Source organism: Pseudomyrmex gracilis, unplaced genomic scaffold, assembly GCF_002006095.1.
Source record: "Pseudomyrmex gracilis isolate BER0280 unplaced genomic scaffold, ASM200609v1 scaffold_91, whole genome shotgun sequence".
Lineage (NCBI taxonomy): Eukaryota > Metazoa > Arthropoda > Insecta > Hymenoptera > Formicidae > Pseudomyrmex > Pseudomyrmex gracilis.
In genome coordinates, this window is record NW_018020675.1 from 493,451 (window position 1) to 515,735 (window position 22,285).

The 22,285-nt window shown below is 35.3% G+C and overlaps 3 protein-coding genes across 5 annotated transcripts; 1 reads left to right on the forward strand and 2 right to left on the reverse strand.

Annotated features, from left to right (window-relative positions):
- Positions 1-443: 443 nt before the first annotated feature.
- LOC109855491 (solute carrier family 41 member 1-like) lies at positions 444-8,236 on the reverse strand. Of its 2 annotated transcripts, none has more exons than XM_020429801.1 (7): positions 8,117-8,236; positions 4,085-4,511; positions 3,449-3,920; positions 3,215-3,362; positions 2,936-3,138; positions 2,708-2,856; positions 444-2,629 (listed from the first exon to the last, which is right to left on the reverse strand). In XM_020429801.1, exons 2-7 carry the CDS (start codon positions 4,472-4,474, stop codon positions 2,444-2,446), a joined length of 1,548 nt encoding a protein of 515 aa, XP_020285390.1. In that variant the 5' UTR covers positions 4,475-4,511; positions 8,117-8,236; the 3' UTR covers positions 444-2,443. The 2 variants fall into 2 exon arrangements, with proteins under 2 accessions (XP_020285390.1, XP_020285388.1); XM_020429799.1 differs by lacking the exon at positions 8,117-8,236 and adding an exon at positions 6,546-6,721.
- Positions 8,237-8,367: 131 nt separating this feature from the next.
- On the forward strand, positions 8,368-10,713 carry LOC109855492. Its single transcript, XM_020429802.1, has 2 exons — positions 8,368-8,577; positions 9,018-10,713. Exon 2 carries the CDS (start codon positions 9,028-9,030, stop codon positions 10,540-10,542), a length of 1,515 nt encoding a protein of 504 aa, XP_020285391.1. The 5' UTR covers positions 8,368-8,577; positions 9,018-9,027; the 3' UTR covers positions 10,543-10,713.
- Positions 10,714-12,107: 1,394 nt separating this feature from the next.
- Positions 12,108-22,064, reverse strand: LOC109855490 (alkaline phosphatase 4-like). 2 transcript variants are annotated; one of them, XM_020429797.1, is made up of 8 exons: positions 21,701-22,064; positions 18,819-18,918; positions 17,625-17,845; positions 16,750-16,942; positions 15,511-15,677; positions 14,859-15,170; positions 13,876-14,296; positions 13,536-13,768 (listed from the first exon to the last, which is right to left on the reverse strand). In XM_020429797.1, exons 2-8 carry the CDS (start codon positions 18,901-18,903, stop codon positions 13,536-13,538), a joined length of 1,632 nt encoding a protein of 543 aa, XP_020285386.1. In that variant the 5' UTR covers positions 18,904-18,918; positions 21,701-22,064. The 2 variants fall into 2 exon arrangements, with proteins under 2 accessions (XP_020285387.1, XP_020285386.1); XM_020429798.1 differs by lacking the exon at positions 21,701-22,064 and having other exon boundaries at positions 12,108-13,768; positions 18,819-18,903.
- Between the last annotated feature and the right edge of the window lie 221 nt (positions 22,065-22,285).

The following is a 22,285-nucleotide window of genomic DNA, read 5'->3' on the forward strand; positions in this document are numbered from 1 at the left end:
CGCGATTACGCGGTGTAGGTGGTTACGAGCGAGAATGAACGGGAGGATGTATGAAGGGGCGGCTCTCTAAACTGGAGAGCCGAGAAGACACGGATCCTGCCTGTCGTGACCGGTGCACACGCACTCGAGGCGTGCACGTGTGCATGTGTGCGTGGGTGACACTTCTCACGCATCGACTTGAAAAAGAACCGTCGTCGGCTTTGTGCCGTCGTCAGCTAAGTTTCCTGTCTCTTCCACGACAGTTTCTCGCCACCTGTTCGTTTTTTTGTGTTGTTTTACGGAGAAGAAGAGAGACAAGAAATTTCACGTACACAAAACTTGAATACATGCAATTAGTACAAATAGAAATACCGATTATATACACACACAGGTTGTGTTAAAAAACGGTAACAACTTAATTTTTCGCGCGTGAGGTGAATAATAACGACGTAACACACGACGATTGAAATTGCTATACATCGAGAAAAAACTTTATTTTGTACAAATGTAACAAATTGTTGTGCTCTCGAACTATTATACACACATGTATGTGTACTTGCGTATGATACATGATATATACAAATTGCTTGTGTACATATATATATATGTATGTATGTATATATAAGTAAATAGTTTCTGGTCTCGTACATAAATTCTATTTTCATTGTATAGTGCCACTTTACTTGCTCGGGTTTCTTCGTAATTTCCGCGTACGAGTTTTACATAAAATTTACATAAAATTTCAGCATATCTTATCGTTTGCACATTAACTTTCAGAAACATCGTTTTGTTTGAACATTACATTCGATATTATTACATGAGCAAAGTCCGTTGTCTGTAATCCGTTGCAGAAATATTTTTTTGAATAACACAAACCTAAGCTTGTCCAATTCACTACAAGTGAGAGAATATTATTTATATATATATATCTTATATTATTTTAATACAGTATGTACATATACAGAGATTTTTTAAACAGATTACGAACGTCTAATAATACTACAAGAATGTGTGTGGATAAACTTATTTACATACATGTATATAATCTTTTATTTTAAGTGTAATGTGATATACGCGACGCGATATCGCACGTGTTTGTACACAATTCTTGAAAATGATGTGTTTAACATGTTTTCCCGTCTAATTAACAGGATTAAATTAATAAATGAATATATAATTGGTCATTTTTCGCACAACATCCAGCAAACGGTTTTTTGCGACCAATTATATGTTCATTTATTAGTTTAAAAACTTCAGAACTCGAGATGATTTTCAGTTAATTATTAATTGTTAAGAATTAAATTAATTTTGTAATATGTTCATTTTAATATGAAATTGTAACTATAGTAACTCTATATATTTTTCGTTACGTTAACACATTTAAATATTATAAAATATTGCAAGAATTTAAAATAAACTTTACTTATTTCTTTAACAAAAGAATATTTTAAAAAGCGCGACCTGAAAACTTGATAATAAAATCTAAACATATAATTGGGGTGGATTCATATTTGATGCTTTCGCGGTGTGTTATATTAATATTCGAAGATGATTTTCGGATTCAAACCCGAAAACCATCTTTGAATATGTAATTAGATTATTAATTTATTTCATATCATTTTTCATTGTTGTTACTTTAATTGTAATGTAACATAAAATATATAAATTTTTGTTCACACGTTGTTCTATAAAAAATAGTATAAAGTTTTTATTTATATAATTTTATTTAAGTAATGTAAAACACGCAGATCTCAATATTACTGTGTATGTGTGTGTTGTGTGTGTGTGTGTGTACATACTGCGTATATCTTGGTCAAACTAAATTATTTGCTCGATTTATACAAGACGATTTATCATTGAACATTACAAGTGTATAAAAAAATATTTTGTTATATACATGGCAAAATATACTTTGTTTAAAAAAATCTCAAAGTACATAGCATAAGATTTAGCAATATATTATATTATTTATATTTATATAAGATAGCTTATGGCATATACTGGCATAAATCACGATGTAGATTCGTCAAGTTTAATAAACGTTTGTTAAATTGTTTTTTCGTATCACGTAAGAAGAAGTTATTGAAAGCAAAACTAACATTGACAAATATACTATGTATATATGATTTGTTAACGTCCGATTCGAAATTTGTAATAAATATACGCTTAATTTAATTTGTACTCTCAACATACTCTTGTCAAAGAGTCAAAACGTGTGTTCCTCGGAAAGTTTCAAGAGAGATAAACTTACTGCAATAAAAGATGCTACGAGAGGTCAGGTAAGGATAATTTCGAATCACAGTCAGGTGCCGTACAAACTCTTTATATAAATTTGGCAAACTTAAATTTCTACTAATTCTCTCACAGAAAAAACAAAAATCTAAAAACTGTAATTTTAAATTACAGAATTATGTAACATATGTTATAAAGAATTCGAAACAAAGTATACAAACGTTTGAAAGAATCAATCTCCTACGTCAGAATCGCCATCGCCTATGGCATAAAGAATGTGGAAGGCAATTCCGAGAAGTGCGGTGCCAATAAGATCGCCAGCCGCTGTTAGATATGGTATCGCGGAACTGTCCGGATCCATACCTCTTGTCCACATCCAGACAACCATCATTTGCGCAATGTACAACAACAAAATTACCTAGAAATCGAACGCATGTAATCGTGTTTTTCTTTTAAAATATTAGCAGTAGATTCGATCATATTATATCAAGTGTACCTGCAGCATCGCGGCGATCAGATATATCGTAATAAAGATAGGCGTGAACGAGGTGTGTCCTGCCTGAAGATAACTAATAGTATAACTAAAAATCAAATGTCCTGGTATCACCATCATTAACAATACCCTGGCTGTCCTCGCGTGTCCTCCTGTGACAAGGATCACGTTTTTTTTATATTAAAAAGAAACACGCGTCTTTTGTGTAAATAAATTCATAATAAATCTCACCTTTGGCAAAGAACGCGTGAAACGGGCTAATGCAAACGTTGAGATTATTTTGAACACCCGTGTGACAGTTTTTGTGTAGAGACGTGGATATTCTACTGGCCTGAACGGCGACCAAGTTGCCTCCAACACCGTTAATTACTAATTGAAAAACTGCTATGCCTTTATAACTCGATATCGTATAGTCCAAAATCAGTCCGCCGAGACTGGAATTAACGTTATTTGTTAAAGTGACGTACATTTAGCCGCAAATTTTATTATATACGCAACGAGGTAATTTACCTGCTGATTAACATCGCGGATATCACAGGCGTCCAGCCGTAATCCAATACTTCTTTAGTAAATGGATTTCTAGCTGCTATATAGCCCCACACAGGAGTTGCAATTGCACAAAATGTTATTAATGTTGGAGCTATCCATGGAGCGTGATCTAAAAATTATGTTTAATATTCGAAAGATTATAATTTGAGTAAACAAAAGAGAGAGATATATATATAAAATGACATTTGCTTGTACCTATTGCATTGTATAACATAGAAGCAATCCAGGATAAAAGAGCTAAGGTAGTTAAATCTCCTAAAGAGGCCGCGATAGGAGTAGCAACATTGTCGGGATTAATGTTCATTTGCCGTGACAGCAATATGACGGCGACCATCACGAGTCCTAGCAAAAAACTAGCTACAGAAGCGGTGATCAAAGCACTGGCGCACAATAGAAGACCGTGGTGTATATCGAAATGAGCCTCCGGAACCCAACCGAGCACCACGGCGGCTAAAGATGCCAGAAGACCGACCACCATAGCCTGACATTGGATTAAAGCCAAATTCCCGACGATCAACGTCCATTGCTGCTTTTTCGTATCCATGTGACCTAGATTAGCCTGAGTCGACAATCTAGAGGCCAACGTCATTTCCAAATTTCCCTTTAGGCCCAATAGCGCAGGAACTAATATGTACACTTCGGATATCACTTGGTATACCGGCCAATGCTGAAAATCAACATAATCAATTCCTGATGAAGATCAAATAATAAGAAATATAATAAAGCAATTCTTAATAAAATAAACAATACTCAGTAAACAACAAATTATTAGTTAATTAAATAAATTCTTTTATTTCTCTCTAAAAACATTAATGTAAATCTTTGATATACCTGTACTACATCCAGTAGCAAACTGGCGGCGACCATACCGAAACCAGCAAGTAGAAAAGGAATGAACATCTGGATGGATATAGACCAGACGCTTTCGTCGTCCGTAATTTCCGCGCTGCTCTTCTGACTGTTTATTTTCCCGTCGTTGTAGACCATGTCTTCGTCTACCGGGGACGATATCAGCCGCTGCTTATCACCTCTCTCATTCTCGTCGCTTTCATCATCGGAGCTAATTTCCAATTCCATAATGTCAGCGATATCCGAAACACACAGTTCGTCGCTGCCCAATCCGACCATTTTACTGAGCGGCGACCTGCTTTTTCCTAATTTTCTTTGACGAATTTCACTGTGCTTCCTACGATAACCTTTTTGCGAATTTGCATAGTTCATCCTCTTTAGCTTTCGTTTCGCGGATCACCGACGAGCACTGCAACAAACAAAAAAATTTATTAGAACTATTACATTGGATATGATTTGCTTTGTAGACGCTCACACGCGTCGGCTTGACTTTGTTTCATATTTTAAAAATAAGCAATAATTAGTTATTGCGCGAACTTGCAATTTTGTTTTTACATGCGAGCGTTCATTTTGTGATATTTTTAATCTTACTAGACGCAATAGTACGCCGTGCTTTATCTCCAAAAGGATCTATATTTTTTTCAAATTTAACCATGTCCAAACACACGAGAAAATTTCTGTCACCAGATGGCTACCAGAGCAAACTATTTCCCGTATTCAGGTTTTTACTCCAACTGTATATGTGGGAGTCCAATAGCAACAGAAAATTTAAGATCATGTATAGGCGGTATCATGATATAAACAAATCCATGATAATGAGAGAGAAACTCTCTTTCCTGAGCGTGAGAACGACAGCAGTTGTTTCAGACTTGTTTCGAGAACTCTGTCATCTCGATGATCGGTTCACACCCCAGAGTTTTCTGAGTGGTTATCTTTTCTTTAAGACACTTTTTGAACTAACCAAAAAATTAACTACTAGGTCATTTCTAAACTATCGAAGTGTTAACTTTTAAGAGACAAGTTTATACAAATCTGTAATTTCACTATCGTAGATCGAAAAAGTTTTCTCATGTTGCGTTTTTAGGAAACAAAGAGAGCGATTGCTCGAAATCTCGCTCGCTCGCACCTACACGTTCGACATCACTCTGAGATATTTTATTTCTTAACGTTAATAAATCTACGTAAGTAATAACTTATAATTCTCAATAGAATGATAGAATAAATACGATTGAATATAAATTTCTTTCTAAAAAAATATTTTAACGAATGCACGTTAATTTTTTGACAATCAGGTATTTCTAAGACAAATTTGACGAGATTTGCGTATAGGTAAAAGGTAAAAGAATTTTTTTACAGACAAGAATTAAGATAATAATTATTATTACACATTTTCTAATAAAACAAAACTAAGCACGATTGTTTTGTACACACGTTGTATTTATCGAAATTTAAAAACATTTCCGCGACGTTGTTTTGTTGTCGACAGCTTAAGTATGCAACTAAACCAAGCAGACGCTCTGAACGAGAAAAGAGGTCTTCGTCGCGTCTACTGCTTAGTCTCATTTTAGAATGGATGCTAATTTAAACTTGTTGGTAATTTCGCGCAAGTGTCAGTGATTCTTAATTTTTTTTTATCGTCTTTTTTTTATGCAAAGTCTACGTGTATATGTATATTTAGAGACAAGTTTTGTACTTATTATTGTATGCGCAAATCAACATATATTTATAGCAAATCAATTTAATGTTATTGTTATGTGACAATTTCGAATATAACGCAATGGATTTATACAAGTGATGAGTTTTCTTAACACCGTCACAAGCGTTGTATAATTTGTCTTCCAAATAATTGGAGAATTTGTCAATATTAACAAACAAAAAATCAAAATGTGTAAAAGAAATATGCAAACTTTAAGTAATGCGTTGAGATACTCAAAGATATAAAATAATCGTTTTTTCTTTGATTACTTATTCAGAGAATTTTATTTATAATCGATAATTTCTCGAGTTTTATACGTAATGCAAAAAAATAGTACATAGCAAAACATAGGTAAATAGGTAATACACAAAGGTAAAAACATATAAAAATAGTAAAACATAAAGGTAATAGTGTATAATAATTTTACTTGACTAATTTGTTTTTGAAATTTGAAAAAATCTACATATATACAATGTGTTTTAAATACGTTTTAAATCTGTCTTAAATATGACATTCTCTGACAAAATGTCACAAAATGTTACAAAAGAGTCTAACCTTTACACCAAAAAATCTTGACAATTATATAATACAAATACTATTCGCCGAAAATTTTTTTTCACCGTAATTCTCAAACAATTGCTACGAAAGTAGTTTAAAGCCTTGACAGGAAAAAAATAGATATATTTCTTGTTGTCGGCAAAATTTGACAAATCCGACCTCGTCATAACCTCGAAATGTGCCACGTACCCCAAATGTGGAATGACACTCGTTCGCGTGCTGGTCCATCGGCCGATCATACGTACAACCTTCACATATATAATGTTCCAAACAATGAAAAATTTCTTTACAAAAGACATATGCTTTGAAACATCTCCGTAGCCCCGATACACGGTGATCCCAACACGTTAACAAACAAACCACGTATTCACATACGGCACAACTATCGATTGCAATTTACGCGCGAGAGTTCGAGACTATCGAACGACGTGCTCGCTTGCGATTATTGAACGTCATTTGCACGCAAATTCAAATCGTTGAATATGCGCGTTTCCAGATTGCGAGCGTTTTCGGATAAGAACGATACATTTGTTTCGGATTTTTGTGACGAAATCAGCGTCGAATTGTTCAAAGGTGAGTGTTTTTCGGCGAATGGGCAGGGTGTGATAAATTGGCGAGATGAAATCGAATGGAATAATGCGGATAATCGAAGGAATCATGAATTTATTTGTTACAAGATAAAACGCGTATTAAATCAAAAATTCTTCCAATCGCATTTGAGGAATGTTATCTCTAAGTACAGATAACCTTTGTATAAAGCGATACGTGACTCGAACAACGAGGTTTCGACACGAACGCGGTTTACAAAAATGATAGAATGGACCTAACCTCGTTTTTTTCAATACGCGAGCCTCGTATAACGCGATGTACGCAACATTTATGTGGAACAGAATATATCTCTGTGTTAGACACGAAGATTATTTGTATGTGGGAAATAAAATAAATAGAAAAAAATAATTAAATTAATAATGAAGAAGAATAAGATTCTTCGAGGCTCGGAAGTCTTTAAACTAATGAATGAATTAAATTCGGGTTGTTTGAGCCGTTTTGCGGCTCAAGAAGAAAGAGAAAAATAATTATTTAGTTATTTAACATAAATAATTATTTCACATTTTAGAAATGTGAAATAACATTTAAAATACACATGTACGCACACACATAGATTTATTTTCCACATAATTTCTTGACACTTATGTATTGCGTAGTATTATAAGTGAGAAAAAAATTAATAAATTATTTAAAATCAATGTAAAATATATTTTCAGATACACAAGAAGCGAGAAAAAGTCTCAATTTCTTATTGCTAAGCTGCTTTGCGTCTGCTGTTAGCTGTTACTACGTTCGGTGAGTCTATGTGTATTTGATTGCGTTGTTATTTTATTGTTACTTTGAAATTTTATCAAAAAAAACACCCAGCGCGCAATAATTCTCACATATCAAGTTGTGAGTAAGAGAAAGCAAGATGTGTTTTTTTTTGTTTTTTTTTTAACAAAACTGATAAAATTGTGTGTAAGTTTATCTCAGAGAAATTGTTTATGTATTATAAAAATCATATGATAGTCGTAAAATATCTCATTAATATACGCACGGTAAAAGGATAAGTTTGAATCGAACAGTATCTCACTCACAGCGTACAGTATTATTTGAGCGATAATAATAGACTACAGACGTAGGGCATCATGCTTCTACGCGTACGTTTGCACACGTTCTTTCTGGCACTCATGTCAACTTGTACAAATGCTAACATGTATTATGCTTACGAATTCAGATGTCAGAGAAAATTTGCACCACTTTTTATCTTTTAGCACTTTTTTACTCGAGTGACAAATTATTAAGTTTCCAAAATATACAACTCTTTCGAACGCGTCACTCGAGTTTGACTATTCCTCTTCGACTATACTTCCTGCTGCCAGTGCGCGGGTCTTGAAATACTTTATGTCTGGGCATCTAGGCATACTGCCCATCGACGTACTCACACCTTGATAATACCTCGAGGTACCCTGAGCGATCGAGACGTCCAAAGACGATCTTTTGTATCGCGGTGTCAAAATCACACCCGCAACATCAATTTGTTCTTTCGCACCGCGAGAATTTCACAATAAAATTTGCACAAAGAAACAGTGCCATCGCGGTGTTAATGTTATTTTGCGGAGTGTATGTGTGTGTGAAAATCTATTAATTTAAAATCCAGCGATATCACACGCTTTTGAATAATAAATAAGTAAGTACATGCATATTTTTCCGTTTTGTATTTAATTAAAATTTTATTGATTGTATATAAGTATATATTACTTATTTTTATTTTATTATATATTTTATTGTATCACTTATTTTGTTAATTTTATTATTAATTTTTGTATATTAATATATAACGAGTGATGTTAAAATTGAAATAAATATATAATATAAGAGAAAAATGATTAAATACGGTGTTATAAATTGGGAATTGTCTTTTTTTTCTTATATGTATTCTTTAGCGTAATGCAGTTATGTAAGCAATTGTGTTCGCACTAGAAGCACTCATACTTGCTCGTGCGTCGATACATTATGTAATTTACAATCACTCGTAATATAAATAGACGAAAATTTATTCCAAACTTAAATGTTTATTTACACGCTCTCTCTCACTCTCTCTCTCTCTCATTTTAATTTTTATTTCAGTTTTTTAATAATGGGTCGCAGAAAAAAGAATTCAAAAAAGATTCCAAGCGTTATTCAAAAACCGAACGAAAGTAAGATATCAGAAAATTCGAACTCTGAGAAAAAAGAGATAACAGAACAAAAAGAAGAGAGTTTGTCCATTCTTGAAGTCGCGATCGACGTTTACTCACGCTTGGAATTACCACTCGTGCAATCGATGCGGCATCGACTGTCGAACGACAGCGACGAAGACGAGGAGGACACCGTCGAATTGAAGTTTTGGCCGCGTTTCGTCTTCGTGTCGAACTTGTGTCTAATATGCATGGAACGATCGGAGGAGACTTGCGAATCTTGCGGCGTGGTTTCTTACTGCAGCGACAAACACAGGAAGCAAGACTGGCCGAAGCATCGAGACTTGTGCAAAATTCTGACGGAAGTCTGCACGACCGGGGGAGGCTTGTCGCTGCTTCCGGAACTTACCCCGGACGATTATCGCGTTTACCGTCTGAAACTGATCGAGATCGTGGAATGTCGCCTGGGCAGATGTCTCGAACTCTGGGAAAAAGAAATTCTTCTTTATCCTCGCGTTTGTTGCAGCTGTCGTAACTTCGGGAAAATTCTAAAATCCTGCGCCACCTGCGGAATCGAGTTGTTCTGCGAAAATCACAACGATAACGAACACGAAGAGTCGAGATGTCGAGAATATCAGGTGTTTCGCAGAGTGCTCTTCATGCAGCACAAAAACGGCAACGTGGATCCCGACATGCCGGACAGTTTTCAAACGCAGCCGCTTCATCTGACGAACGATTTTGACGCGTTAATGATGCGACTCTACGGTCGCTCGCCATATTACCGCAACATGGATTGTTACACCTATTGCTGTCTTTCTCATATATTGACCATTCCATTAACAACTCTATACTCAATGCAAATTTCTTGCCAGTGTTGGGAATCTATAAATACTTTCGTGATCCATATAATAGGTGCCGAGTTTCAATTCGAGTGCATAAATCTGCACGTGTGGGAGAAACTCTTCTTGCATCTTCTTCCAAGTTTGAAACATCTCAGATTAATGTTTGTTGGTCCGGAATTGAGATTGCCACCGGGAGTTCCGTTAGATTTACTAACTGCCGTAAAGCTCTGTTCTGCTTGCAAATCATCAGATCGGCGCGTGAACGTTTCCTTTCATCCTGCGCAGTTCTATCACGAATTTTGTCGTTCAAAACAATTTGTAAAACCACATCTCGCGTGTCTCTTCAATCCGGGTCTTTATCGAGTTACCGGTTTCGAAGGCAGAGACACGTGGCCGGAAACAATAAGAGAATTCTGCAAAACCAGAGCTCCCGTTTGCGTGACGTCTTACACGAAACACGAAATTCCTCGGGAAATGATAAGAATAAAATCGATCGCTGACGTGGAAACAATATTGGAACCACAAATAAATCCGTTCGCATCGATCAAACCTGACAGAAACTTTGTCAGCGACGACACAGCGCCGCTTATCTATAAAAATTACTATCTCGCTATCGTAAGAGGAAATTCGTAAATTTATAAAATTAATTAATTAAGGTAGTTATCGCGCGACAATTCTTCATTCAAAAGTTTGATTTTGCGCTACAGAAAAATTATTCTCAGAATTTGATTCAAATGTCGCACGAATATTTCAGATTCTATTTTATCAACATGTCATTAGTGTATAAATAAATAAAAAAGTAGTTTTTTATATATTATGCTCAAAATTTTTTTAAACAATTTTATTTTTTACGAGCCGCCGCTTTGCAGGAATGTTATGCTGAAATGTTCTATTATATATATGTTCACATGTAAATTTTTACACGTGTTTTTTGAATTGAAATTTCAATTCTTAAAATCATACAAGTATGCTATACTTGCATCTCATGTATGAAAGACCCCGAGAATACCTCCCGAACTAATTTTAAAATATTGCGAAAAAATACTTCTCAGCCAGGAGTCGAACCTGGAATCTCCGGCTTTCCGGGCCGTCGCCTTCCCTGTTAGGCTACCGAGGCACTTGGAGACATTCTTCGCAACACTCGTACATGAGATGCAAGTATAGCATACTGTATGATTTTAAGAATTGAAATTTCAATTCAAAAAACACGTGAAAAAATTTACATGTGAACATATATATATGTATACATATATATAATAGAACATTTCAGCATAACATCCTGCAAAGCGGCTCGTGTAATCTTATTTTTATTCATTTCTTAGTTGTTGCTTCAAGAGAACCTTAAGTTTCTTTATTAATTTTATTTCTTGTTGCTAACGCGGTAAACTTTTAGTAACGATTTAGTAAGATTTAGTAATCAATTCAGTTCTGAAAACGTTTCGCGCGCGTTTAATCAAATCTGTCGGTTTGCTTAGCTGTCAAACGAAACTACTAAAATGACTTCTCTATTTTAATACAAATACTAAAAAAAAAACGCTTAAACACAATTTTGAGTATGACAGAGGCAAGAAAAACACGGTGTGTCAAGATCTAAGTACCTTGTGCGAGAGGCGACATTGTTGCCGCTGCTACTCGCCTAACTATGCCTTGTGTGTGTATCGAGAAATATTATCATCTTTCCGCGACTTTATTTCGACAACTAGACGGCCAATAATTCTAAAACTTTTTTTTATAATATTCTTATAATCTAATCTACCGCATTCTAGTTTTTTTTTTATCAATGTCGCAAATGTAGTTTGACAGCTAGAGTTTAAAATGTGCCTTTTTGAATGGGTTTACGCATATAACACATGTAAAAAGTGTCATTTATAATTGCAATTGTCTCAACTTTGGGGAACGGTCAAACATTTAGAAACTTCACGAACGCTTGCAAAGCCTTTTAAGCTTAATACGTGGTTCAAATTTGAAAGAGTTGGCAAGAAATCGATTCTACGCGATAACTACCGTAATTCGCATTTTACTCATAATTTTAAACAAAGACTTGCTTTTTTATGTAATCCAACTATTTGCAAAAAAAAAAATGGAAAAAAGACTGTATAAAAGTAAAGAGTGCTGCTTTAGAATCTACGTGACATAAATTTGTTTGTAGTTTCTATTTTATTTGTTTTTTTTTTTTTTATATTAAAGAGATTGTGACGTAACATCAATAACATAAGTAATTTATTCGCATTAAAATATTTACATAATTTATATGTGTCTACGCAATGACATGAAGTTTATGAAAATGTGACATATATAACGAGGAACTTTTGTTTTAATTACAATTATGTTATAAATTATATATATAAGAACGCACGATTAAAGCATTCGGACCAAAAGTATGTTTCGTGTCATTTTTTAATAAAATTATATTGTACTTTGTGTATAATATAATGTGCTAAGGTATATATAAATATATACACAGATTTATGTTTGTGTAAGTAACATATCAAAGTACATAAAACTATTTCTTTCGGAGTATTTTCCGGATAGCGGTCCCGTCTATATTCCTCTTCTCTACTACAAAAAAAAGCCACGTACAAGTCGTTTGTTTTGTCACGCTCGCGTTCGTCTTTTTCGTGTTCGTTCGTTCCGAGCGGTCAAGTAAATTTATGGCCTATTTTCCAGAAAAGTATGTACACTATCTGACCTCTCTCTGTTAATTGCCTCGCTCCGAGAACTTTTATCCGAGAAATACTGCATTTAGGTTTCTTAAATTTTCGAATATTACATTTTTGTATTCTCAACTGTTTTGTGAAACTCTGGAAAAACGTACATACGCGGAATGTTTAATTCCGTCGTAATTTAACGGCAGTATTGCAAATATTTATTTTCAAGAAATAATGACGTGTGTTGTAGAAATATGTACACAGCTGGTAAATTCTATTAGTAATACTATTTTAATAAAATGTGTGTTTACGGCAAATGTCTTTCAAGTTTCTGCATGTTTTGAAAATATACATCATTGTTGTCACAGTAATAAAAGAAAAAAAAAAGATCATCTTGTTATTCACGTGTACAAAGAACTTATGCGAGAAATATTATTTTAGTCATAATTGTGTTTGTTGAGTTCTCCGAGTGTTGCATTATGCAAAATTATACACGCGTGTATGTAGTTTTTACATGATGCAACGCCATCCTGTGTGTTATTCAAGTGTGTGAGGAATAATTTATAAAGACATTAAGTATAATATATTATTTCTATAAAACAAAAGAGCTCGTGGTAATTGAATAAACAAAAAAATCGTATACAATATTCGATCACAACTGACGTATTGTTTGATTCGAAGATCAGATAATTGGACTGTTTCAATGTGGAATAATGAATTAAACAAATTATATTTGTTAAATCTAAAGAAATTTCTCTATACGTACGGAGTAAAAAGAAAATACATCGCGTCATATTGTTGGATTCCCTGTAATGGAAACAAATCCGTTTCGGAAAATATGTACAAAGCGAAAAGAAGACAAAAATGTCTATTTGGTAAAATCTATTTGTACTTGTAGTCAATTTATTAAATAAATTGTTGTTTTCCGACGTTTAATATCATTCGTTCGTTTGGCTGTGAAAAAAGATACGTCGTTTATCAGAGCCGTGTGAACATCATTGCCAATATGAAGACCGTGAAAGTCGCGAACGATGCGGTATTTTGTACCGCGGAACTAACTTTGTAGTTTCCCGGCGCGTTAACGCTGTAAAAGTAACGATGATAAGACTTGTCACAGTGGGACGGCCAGTCTTTGAAACATGCCGCATACGCCACGGCGTGAGCGATGTAATTCTGTTCAAAAGTACCTCGGAACAAATGCGCATAGGGCCCTGTGAACAAAATCATCAATTTGTAATTATTTCACTAAAATCTTTATTATTTGCGAAATCAAGCAATCAATGATTTATTTTAGTCAAAGACTTATCGCTTATCTTACCGATAGCATAAACCCCGACGTCTTCTCCACCGTGAGTCTCATCTTTGAGGTAGATACCGGCAAAATTTCTGTAGAAAGGTTCGTCACGAGTCTGATCTTCCTCGACTTTTCTCCAGGTCTCGTTAACGTTCGCGCTGTCATTTTTTCGATGATAGAAAAATCCGGGCCCGTTGGCGTAGGTGAGCGTTTCGTAGAACTTTTTGTTATCCTTGTTGGCGAAGCCGAGAATGTCGTTGCCTCTCGTTGGATATCCGTTCAACGTGAACGAGTGCGAGTGATCAGCCGTTACGATAATTAACGTCTCTTCCAAATTCACCAGTCGAAGAGCCGCTTTGACCGCCTGTTCGAGCTCGTACAATTCGCGAAGAGCCAGTTTCGCCCAATTGCCGTGATGGGCCAAGTCAATTTTGCCACTTTCAACCTGAACAGATTAAAAAGCACGTGTCATCGCATATCTGCAATCTTCGGATTGTCAGGTTTCTTCCGTGCTCTCCGAGATTCGACGATTTTTTTTTTTTTTCACGTCTAGTCTCTGGTTCACTCAAAAATTTGCATACAACGTTTCCGAATTATGCGCGGAATCATGCGTTTAAGTGGCGCGCAACCTTGACAGACATTTGAAAAGATGAAATTCCAAGAATACGTGTCGCGTATCGCGTTACTCGAAAATCGCGCAATTTGCATGGAAATTGCATTAGAGTCGAGTAACACTGCCGGCAGGATTCCCTTCAACATGTAGTCTCGATTTACCTACTTTAACGTTTTACCTACTTTACGCGCATCATTATTATCTTTAATAATAAACTTCTATACGGCGTTCAAATCCTTTCCTCTGCTCTACCGTTTTTTTTTTCACGAAATAACGATTAGCAACTAAGTGTTTGAATTAGAAACTTATCACGTTTGATTCTAAATATCCGATTTGCATCCGCGACGAAATAAATATTCGCATAATCGTTTCATTCGATCACGTGACTACTAACCATCAGCAGGAATCCGTTTTTGTTCTTCTTCAGCAGTCTTATCGCTTGCGTTGTCATATTCATGAGTGAGGGTATTTCGGGAGTCTTAACAGCGTGATAGGGCAAGTGATCGGGCGAGAAAACACCGAAAATCTGCGACGTGTTGCCGATGTCGATGGACATGAGATCCTGCAAGTTGGTGACGGCTATTCCTTCGGGATGACTCGCTTGCCATTCTTCCACCAAATTTCTGCCGTCTTCTCGCGAACAAACCTCGGCGTCGACTGGATTCACTTGCGCGCCCAAACATTGCGCGCCACCGCCCATGATAACCTTTCCAATAGATATCGATAAAATATATTTCATGTCTTCAAATAATATCGAACGAAACGACATATTACCGGATGTTTTTTTTTTCATTGCAAATATAATTAATTTTAATTCAAATAACGGCCAAAAACTAATAAAAATTAATTTTTGACTGCAGTTGGAGGCAGTTTAGTATAAATAACGTAATTTATTAATTAGTGTAATAATATATATATATAATTAATAATTAATTTTCAAGTAGAAAATTATAGTTTTGTGTTCGCGACAACTCTTATTCTGCACTTGTAAAATTTTACGTATCTTGAAATTATTCCGTGTAATATATAATAATACGATCAGCTACCTTAAACTGATTTCCCGGTTTATCCTCTATGAGTTGCCTTGCGATATCCTTAGTGCAATTTTTCTGATCTTTTGGTATCTTAGAATCGCATTCCCAATCCCGATGGTTGACGTGCGCATAAAGTGCCGCGGGAGTAGCGTGAGTGACACGTGTGGTAGTGACAAATCCTGTCGATCAGACGCACAAAATTATGCGCGAAATGTCGAGCTGTTGTTAGTCAGAATATAAAAAAAGCGCAATAAATAAAAATTCAAATTTTAATAACCGCACGTTAAACCGTTTTTGTAAACAATCATTTTTGAAGCTTTTTACACACACACACACACGTATAATGTGTTTTGCGTAAAATAGAATGCAAAATAAAATATTAAATTCATAAAATATCATATCACGTTATGATTCATTGCGCGTTTATAAATAAAAGGTGTTCTTGTGCTAAGTCGTCCGCGTGAAATGAGCACCTTGGCGCTCGGCCAAGGTGCACTAGGAAACGAATGTGTAAAATACTAATCGACAAGTCAGAACATGTCGTGTAAAAAGCTTCTGTTATTTTTTTTTTTCAGTAGAAATCAGTCACGTCTGACTGGATTGTCCTCGACAAGGTGGAAGGTCGGCTCATGACCTCCTCGCGCGTTTATTGAACAGACTTTCACTGTATATAAACTTCAACAAGGTCCGCTCCGGTACCAACACTTTACGTTAATGAAATAGCCGATCGTGCGTGACACGCGTTCTCTACCTACGGGGTTGATAACTCGCGTTTTATCACGTGAGAGAGAGAGAGAGCGCGGATATATTTACACACACACACTTCTAAAACAATGTCCTTTTAACATTTTTTTAGCTGTGTGTTTAAAAATATCAAGTTTTCTCTATTTTTAATTGTCGCATTGTCACAATTTGAGTGTTTTTCGGAATTTAGATAATTAGAAAAACGGAATTTAGAACAGGAAAACATTTGTGTAATTGACCATTTCGCTTCGCCTCACCCTGTAAAAGCTTCTCGTAATCGTTTTATCTAATCGACCGATAACAATCGACGATGCGTGAAATAGTCTTGAAACCTAATTTGTCTCATCAGAATCGGTTTTCTGTGTCTTTCGAGTAAGAAATTACGAGATATTCAAATCGGAAGTGTATATAATATATATGTCAAGGTGTAATGTCGCCGTTTAAAAAAGACACATAACTATAAGTTATTTGTCAAATAAACACTCGAAGACAAATCGAAGTTTTCACCTGTGTCTTTGCCGGATTGTTGCGCCCAATCGGCCACTGTTGTCAGCGTGCTACCTTCATTGATCTTCTTATCACACTTTGATGTTTCAGCTTTGGCGTCTAATCCAATGACCTTGTATCGGCACTTGACGCCGGAAAATATAGCGGTGGCTGTCCCCGCGGAGTCGGGCACTTGTTTATCTACATTGTAGGTCTGAAAATAAGAATACAATAATAATCGCAATGATATCTCGCCAATCATATTTGTGCTCAATATTTTAATCTTGATAAATTTATTTGCAACGGAAGTTTGATTTCCTCGATAATGAATATCGCGCGATCAAATTTCTGAAGTGTGGTCTTTTATCAACGTGTACATAACATGTTATACAAAACTGTTGGAAAAAAAATATTGATAACATATTTCCAAGCAAAAACAAATAATGAGATTATAATAGTTTATTTAAATATTACAAGTAAAAAACAAACAGCGCGCAAACAATAGAAATTACAAAACTCTGTTATAAATCATCACGTATCTTTTGATATAGTTTTGAGACACCCCGTATGTACACGCTCGTGCTTCCGGTAATATAGTCAGTGTTGCAATCACGTCGTTACTGTTATAAATGTACGATAAATCGAGACAGATGACGAATTCTCGTATTTGACGAGCGATTATAAGATCGACAAGAGAATTAATTGTAAAATGTGCGAACGCCGCGCGTTTGTTGTATTTTCTCGTTGAAGGTATTAAACGCGCGTCGTTCTTATCAAAGGCGCGCGCGAATTAAGCGGCTTAACGTGACAGGATTTCTCGATATCGTCACGCGCGAGACCACCGTTGAGATTACAGACGCGATCGATATCGAAATTTAAATTTATATGTAATCTACCTTGGCGAGACCGGTGTTGGGGAACTTCTCGAACGCAAGTTGGTATTCTTCACCGGCCTGGCCATTGAGCTGACCTACGTAGATACGGCCGGACGTGATAGTGGACAGGCCCATACCGTCGCCGATGAAAATGATCACGTTCTTGGCACGATTTACGTTGTTCTGATGCGCCAGAATCTTGTGCAAGGTTTCTTGTCCAGACTTCAGCCAGAAGGACATATCTGATGAGAGATCAGAGTTTCGCCTCGTTGGCAAGGAACAGTATACGTCACATTGAGACGTAATTAAACAACACACCAAAGCTCGAAAACTAATTGTAAAGATGTCAGAGAGACACTTTAAATAGACCAGCAAATTTCTTGAATTGTTCAACTCTCTTGCTCATGATGTCTCAGATGATTTGTTATCTTTCTTTACATTATCTATGTTTTTCTTCTCAATGTGAGATAAATTACTCAATCGAAGTTGTGATGAGAAAGCATTTACGACGTTATTTTTAGCATTGTCATTGTATAGAAGTTTGTTAAACTTTCAACAAATAAATAAATAACATTATTTAAAATAAATTTGAAATAAATAAAGCAGATTTGGAAATCTAAATCATTCTGATTGTCGCGAAGCGACGAAATTCAAGTATTGTATTAGCGTATTGTTTTATTAACAAAATCCGTTATTGTGATATAAATAAAAATTTTGCAGATTTAGCAAAGTTACATTTATCATTATTTTGTTTTCAGATTTTTTGTTTTTGGTAACTTTTTTGATAATTTGTTTTATTGATAACAAAGAAATCGTTATCTCGAAAAATGATTTGCAAAAATATTTTACAAAAAAATATTTTATATATCTGATGTCAACAATAAGTGACAAATATCGATATTTGCACCAAGGACAGAACACACATATTTTATTGACAGTCTGTGATAAAACATATTTGTTCAGAGGAGATTTGAGAGCAGCGAGAGCAACTGCTTTCTTTAAGAGATTTGAAGAACTTCAGAAATAGAAATCGATAAAATTTTACTATCATAACAAATGACACAGTACAATGTGTAAAAAAATTATAAAAACATGAAATATTAATCTCTGTTATGCAAACTGGAATTTTAATCAATTTTAGTGTGTTTACATAAAAAAATTATACTATTTAATTTAATACTAAATTATATAATACAAATTATATTATTGTTAGACCTTCATACTCCGTAGATCCTTGACGTAAAGCGTCAGAATCTTGAAGAACCGCCGCAACACAAAGCAACAAGACGCAGCGCTTCATTGTAAATATTTTTTCCTGCAACATATTAAACAAATAACCTATTATTACGTGTAAGATTAGTCGAGATTCACTCGGTTAAGAGGAGAACAGATGTGTAAGATAATTTGATTAAATGAAGTCGGGAGAGATTAAAAAGTCCGATGTACGTCCGGAGGATTTCTGTGTATTGATCGATTATCTCGAGATTGCAAATGGAACTACTCTGATTTTTTTAATTATTATCTTTTTGTTTCCTATCTCAACCTTTCCTCCTTCCCTTTCACCCCGGAAACTTTACGATCTCTTGCAGACTAACGTTTCCTCACTGATTTCGTTATCCCGCGATTGTCTTATACTTCTTTTTGTTAAAAAAAAAAAAAAAAAACTGTTTTCTCTCATTTATTTTAGATTGAAACATTTATACTATCATTTATCGCATATTTTGCGAGAGAACACAGTATATGCCTACACAGTATTTTAGTATCTTTATATCTTTGAAGTTTTAAAAATAAGTCTACGGTTTTGTATCGTAGCAGAGTATCGATTATCGGTAGATTCTATTATTTACTCACTACTATTTGAGTACTTTTTATCTTGAACCACTCACTCAAGATCTTACAAGAGAGTCGGTGAGATCAAGATGGATCAGAAATACTACAATCATGACTTGAACATTTTCAATAGTCGTGAGCGCACTCACTCGAGAATTTACAAGGGTCGATCGAGGATCAAGACGAATTAAAAATATTATAATCGTGACTTCAACATGTTCAATAGTCGTAAGCGCGACGCGCGCGTGTGCGTGTTCGCAGACTCCCGAATTCCCAAGAAACTTGTACTCAGACGACGATCGTAGAACACAGAACGTAAGAGCGTTTCAGAATTTTCTTATTTCCTGCTCGTTTCTAATCAGAAGGAAATCCTTAAATCTTCAACTTCTTCTGTGTTTCCTATCATTTTTTTCTTTTTGGTTGCAGGCAGTCTGATTATTTTCATGATTTATGATGTCTTTTTTGATTAGAAACAAGCAGGAAACAAGAAAGAAATAAGATAAAAAAAATTCCCAAGAAACTTGTGCTCAAACGAGGCAGGAAATAAGAAAAAAATAAGATAAAAACAATTCATAGATAAGAAAAACAAATAGCTGTTGACCTTAAACCATGAAAATAATCAGACTATCAGGCAATTAAAAAGAGAAAATGATGAGAAACACAGAAGAAGTTGAAGATTTAAGGATAGACGTAGAAAAAACGCGTATAAAATCGAAAAATATATGAAAATCGGTGAAAAGAGGATGACTCATGACATAAATTAACCTTCGGACGCGCTTCGACAACTGCTGCGCGTGCAGGATCAAACGCGAACTCAAAGATTAACTTTCGTTTTTATGGAAAAACTTTTTGCGATAATGTGCAATAAAGTTTCGTAAATGTCACGAAATATCGATTGTAAAATCACGTCATATTTTGCAGTATTTCACGTATTGCGTGCAACACACATGTGTCACATATTTATTTCAGACTCTCTTGCAAAGAAACGGTCGTTTTCAAATTTTTTATCGCACGCTTCGCTTTTATATTTTCGTTGTTCTTTAACCGTTATTCGCATTTATTGATATTACATAAATCGTGGCTCGAACCAGTGCGATCAGCCGTTCCTAATCTGACGCGCCATTAGCTTTGCATTTAAGCGACTATTATACGTGGCAAAGGGGAGTTTTATAGAGATCAATTCGTCAAGTTAATAAAATTATAATAAAATTTAATAAAATTATAAAATTTATTATATAATAAAATTTATTACGAAGCACACACACAAAATGCGCTTCCTACTGACGTCAGGAAATCTTGTTTTGCACAGACGACATCTGTCGCCACGTTTACGTTTATTTGCATAAAATAAATACGATTGTTAATATAGCGCGGGTGTATAAATATTTTCTGTTTTTCCTTCTTGAAGAAAAATCAACAACTGTTTCGTACGTAACTCCGTAACTTGTTTGCAAAGTGTTCTCATTGATGTGCTTTGATATTCGAAAATTGGTTGGTTACGACAGTGTACAATTTAATGTAATTATACGATAATTTCTTGTTGCGTGTAATTATCTTGTAATAAGCGACGATTCAAAAAGAACAAGGTGTGCGCTTGTTATTGAAACTCAAAGCGAGTTTACAGAGTGTTGTACAAGTCGAACGTTATAAGCGCGTGTAAGAGCGTAAAATTACACTCTCTGCACGCACATAACATTAAATTTATATTAAATACTCGTTTATTTTATACATAACTTTTTTTTATTATCGTAATAAAATTACGATTATAATCGTTTTTTAATTAATACTTTGAATTTTTCTTTCAAATGACGTTTAGATTTTTTAGAAGTTGTTCTTTATAAGTGCAATATACTTAACCCAATGCATCGATTTAAAGACACACGTATACATCCACATAATTATAATTTCGAGTACTATATTTTTTATTACGTGTGTGTGTGTGTGTGTGCTCTTTTAGTTATAATATCGATAACTCTTAACGCATTTGTGTCACTTGAGAGAAATATATCTTATAATATCACAATGCAGAAGTTTGTTTTGAACGCACACTAGGAATATATATGCAATACGCGTCTACTACACGATATTAGCGTGTACATACGAACGGGGTCGCTGGTTGACCCAATTTCTAACCGAGCGCGTCTTCAGCATCCGCAAACTGATTGTTCGCACGTGTTTCGTCTTCGCACACCCCGAAGTGCAAGACAAGTTTAATCTTACTTGCAACAAATAGGTGTAGCAAACTGTATAACAAAAGTTATACCTACCTGAGGTGTTAAGTAAGAAGGGACGTGAAAAGCACCGTGACGTGGTGTCAACTTGATCGGTGTGTGTCTGTCGAATTGCTGTCAATTGAACGGTGTCTGAGCGCAACGCGTCTTAAAGTGCGACATTCTCGGAATAAAATTAATTCGGAATGAAAAACAGATGGCGTTCTTTAAATTGAGCCGCGTAATCGCGTTAACGCTTCTCCAGTCGATCGGCCACCGATACGACAAATGACAATAACGTAGACAACTGAGATTTCTTTTCGAATTGCGCGACGCGGCCGGAAAGCGCGAGTTTAAAGCCGGAGCGAGAGATGCCAGAGCAAGCCCGTCAGCAGCGAGCCAGCTTTGTCACTTTATATAGCGTTTCAAAGGCCGTAGCGGATTATGCGTGCACGAGGTGGCGAAGCGTGCAAGGGACACTGGGTACCGCGCGGAAAAAGAGAGGGGAGGAATCCCCCTCGTGTATTACTAATCTAACCGTAATTGACTGGCTCTGTGTCATTTCATCTTACGTTCGTGATTCGTGGACTGCTTAATTCATGCGCCCGGAACCTCGTTCAGGGAAATTTTTTTTTTTTTTCT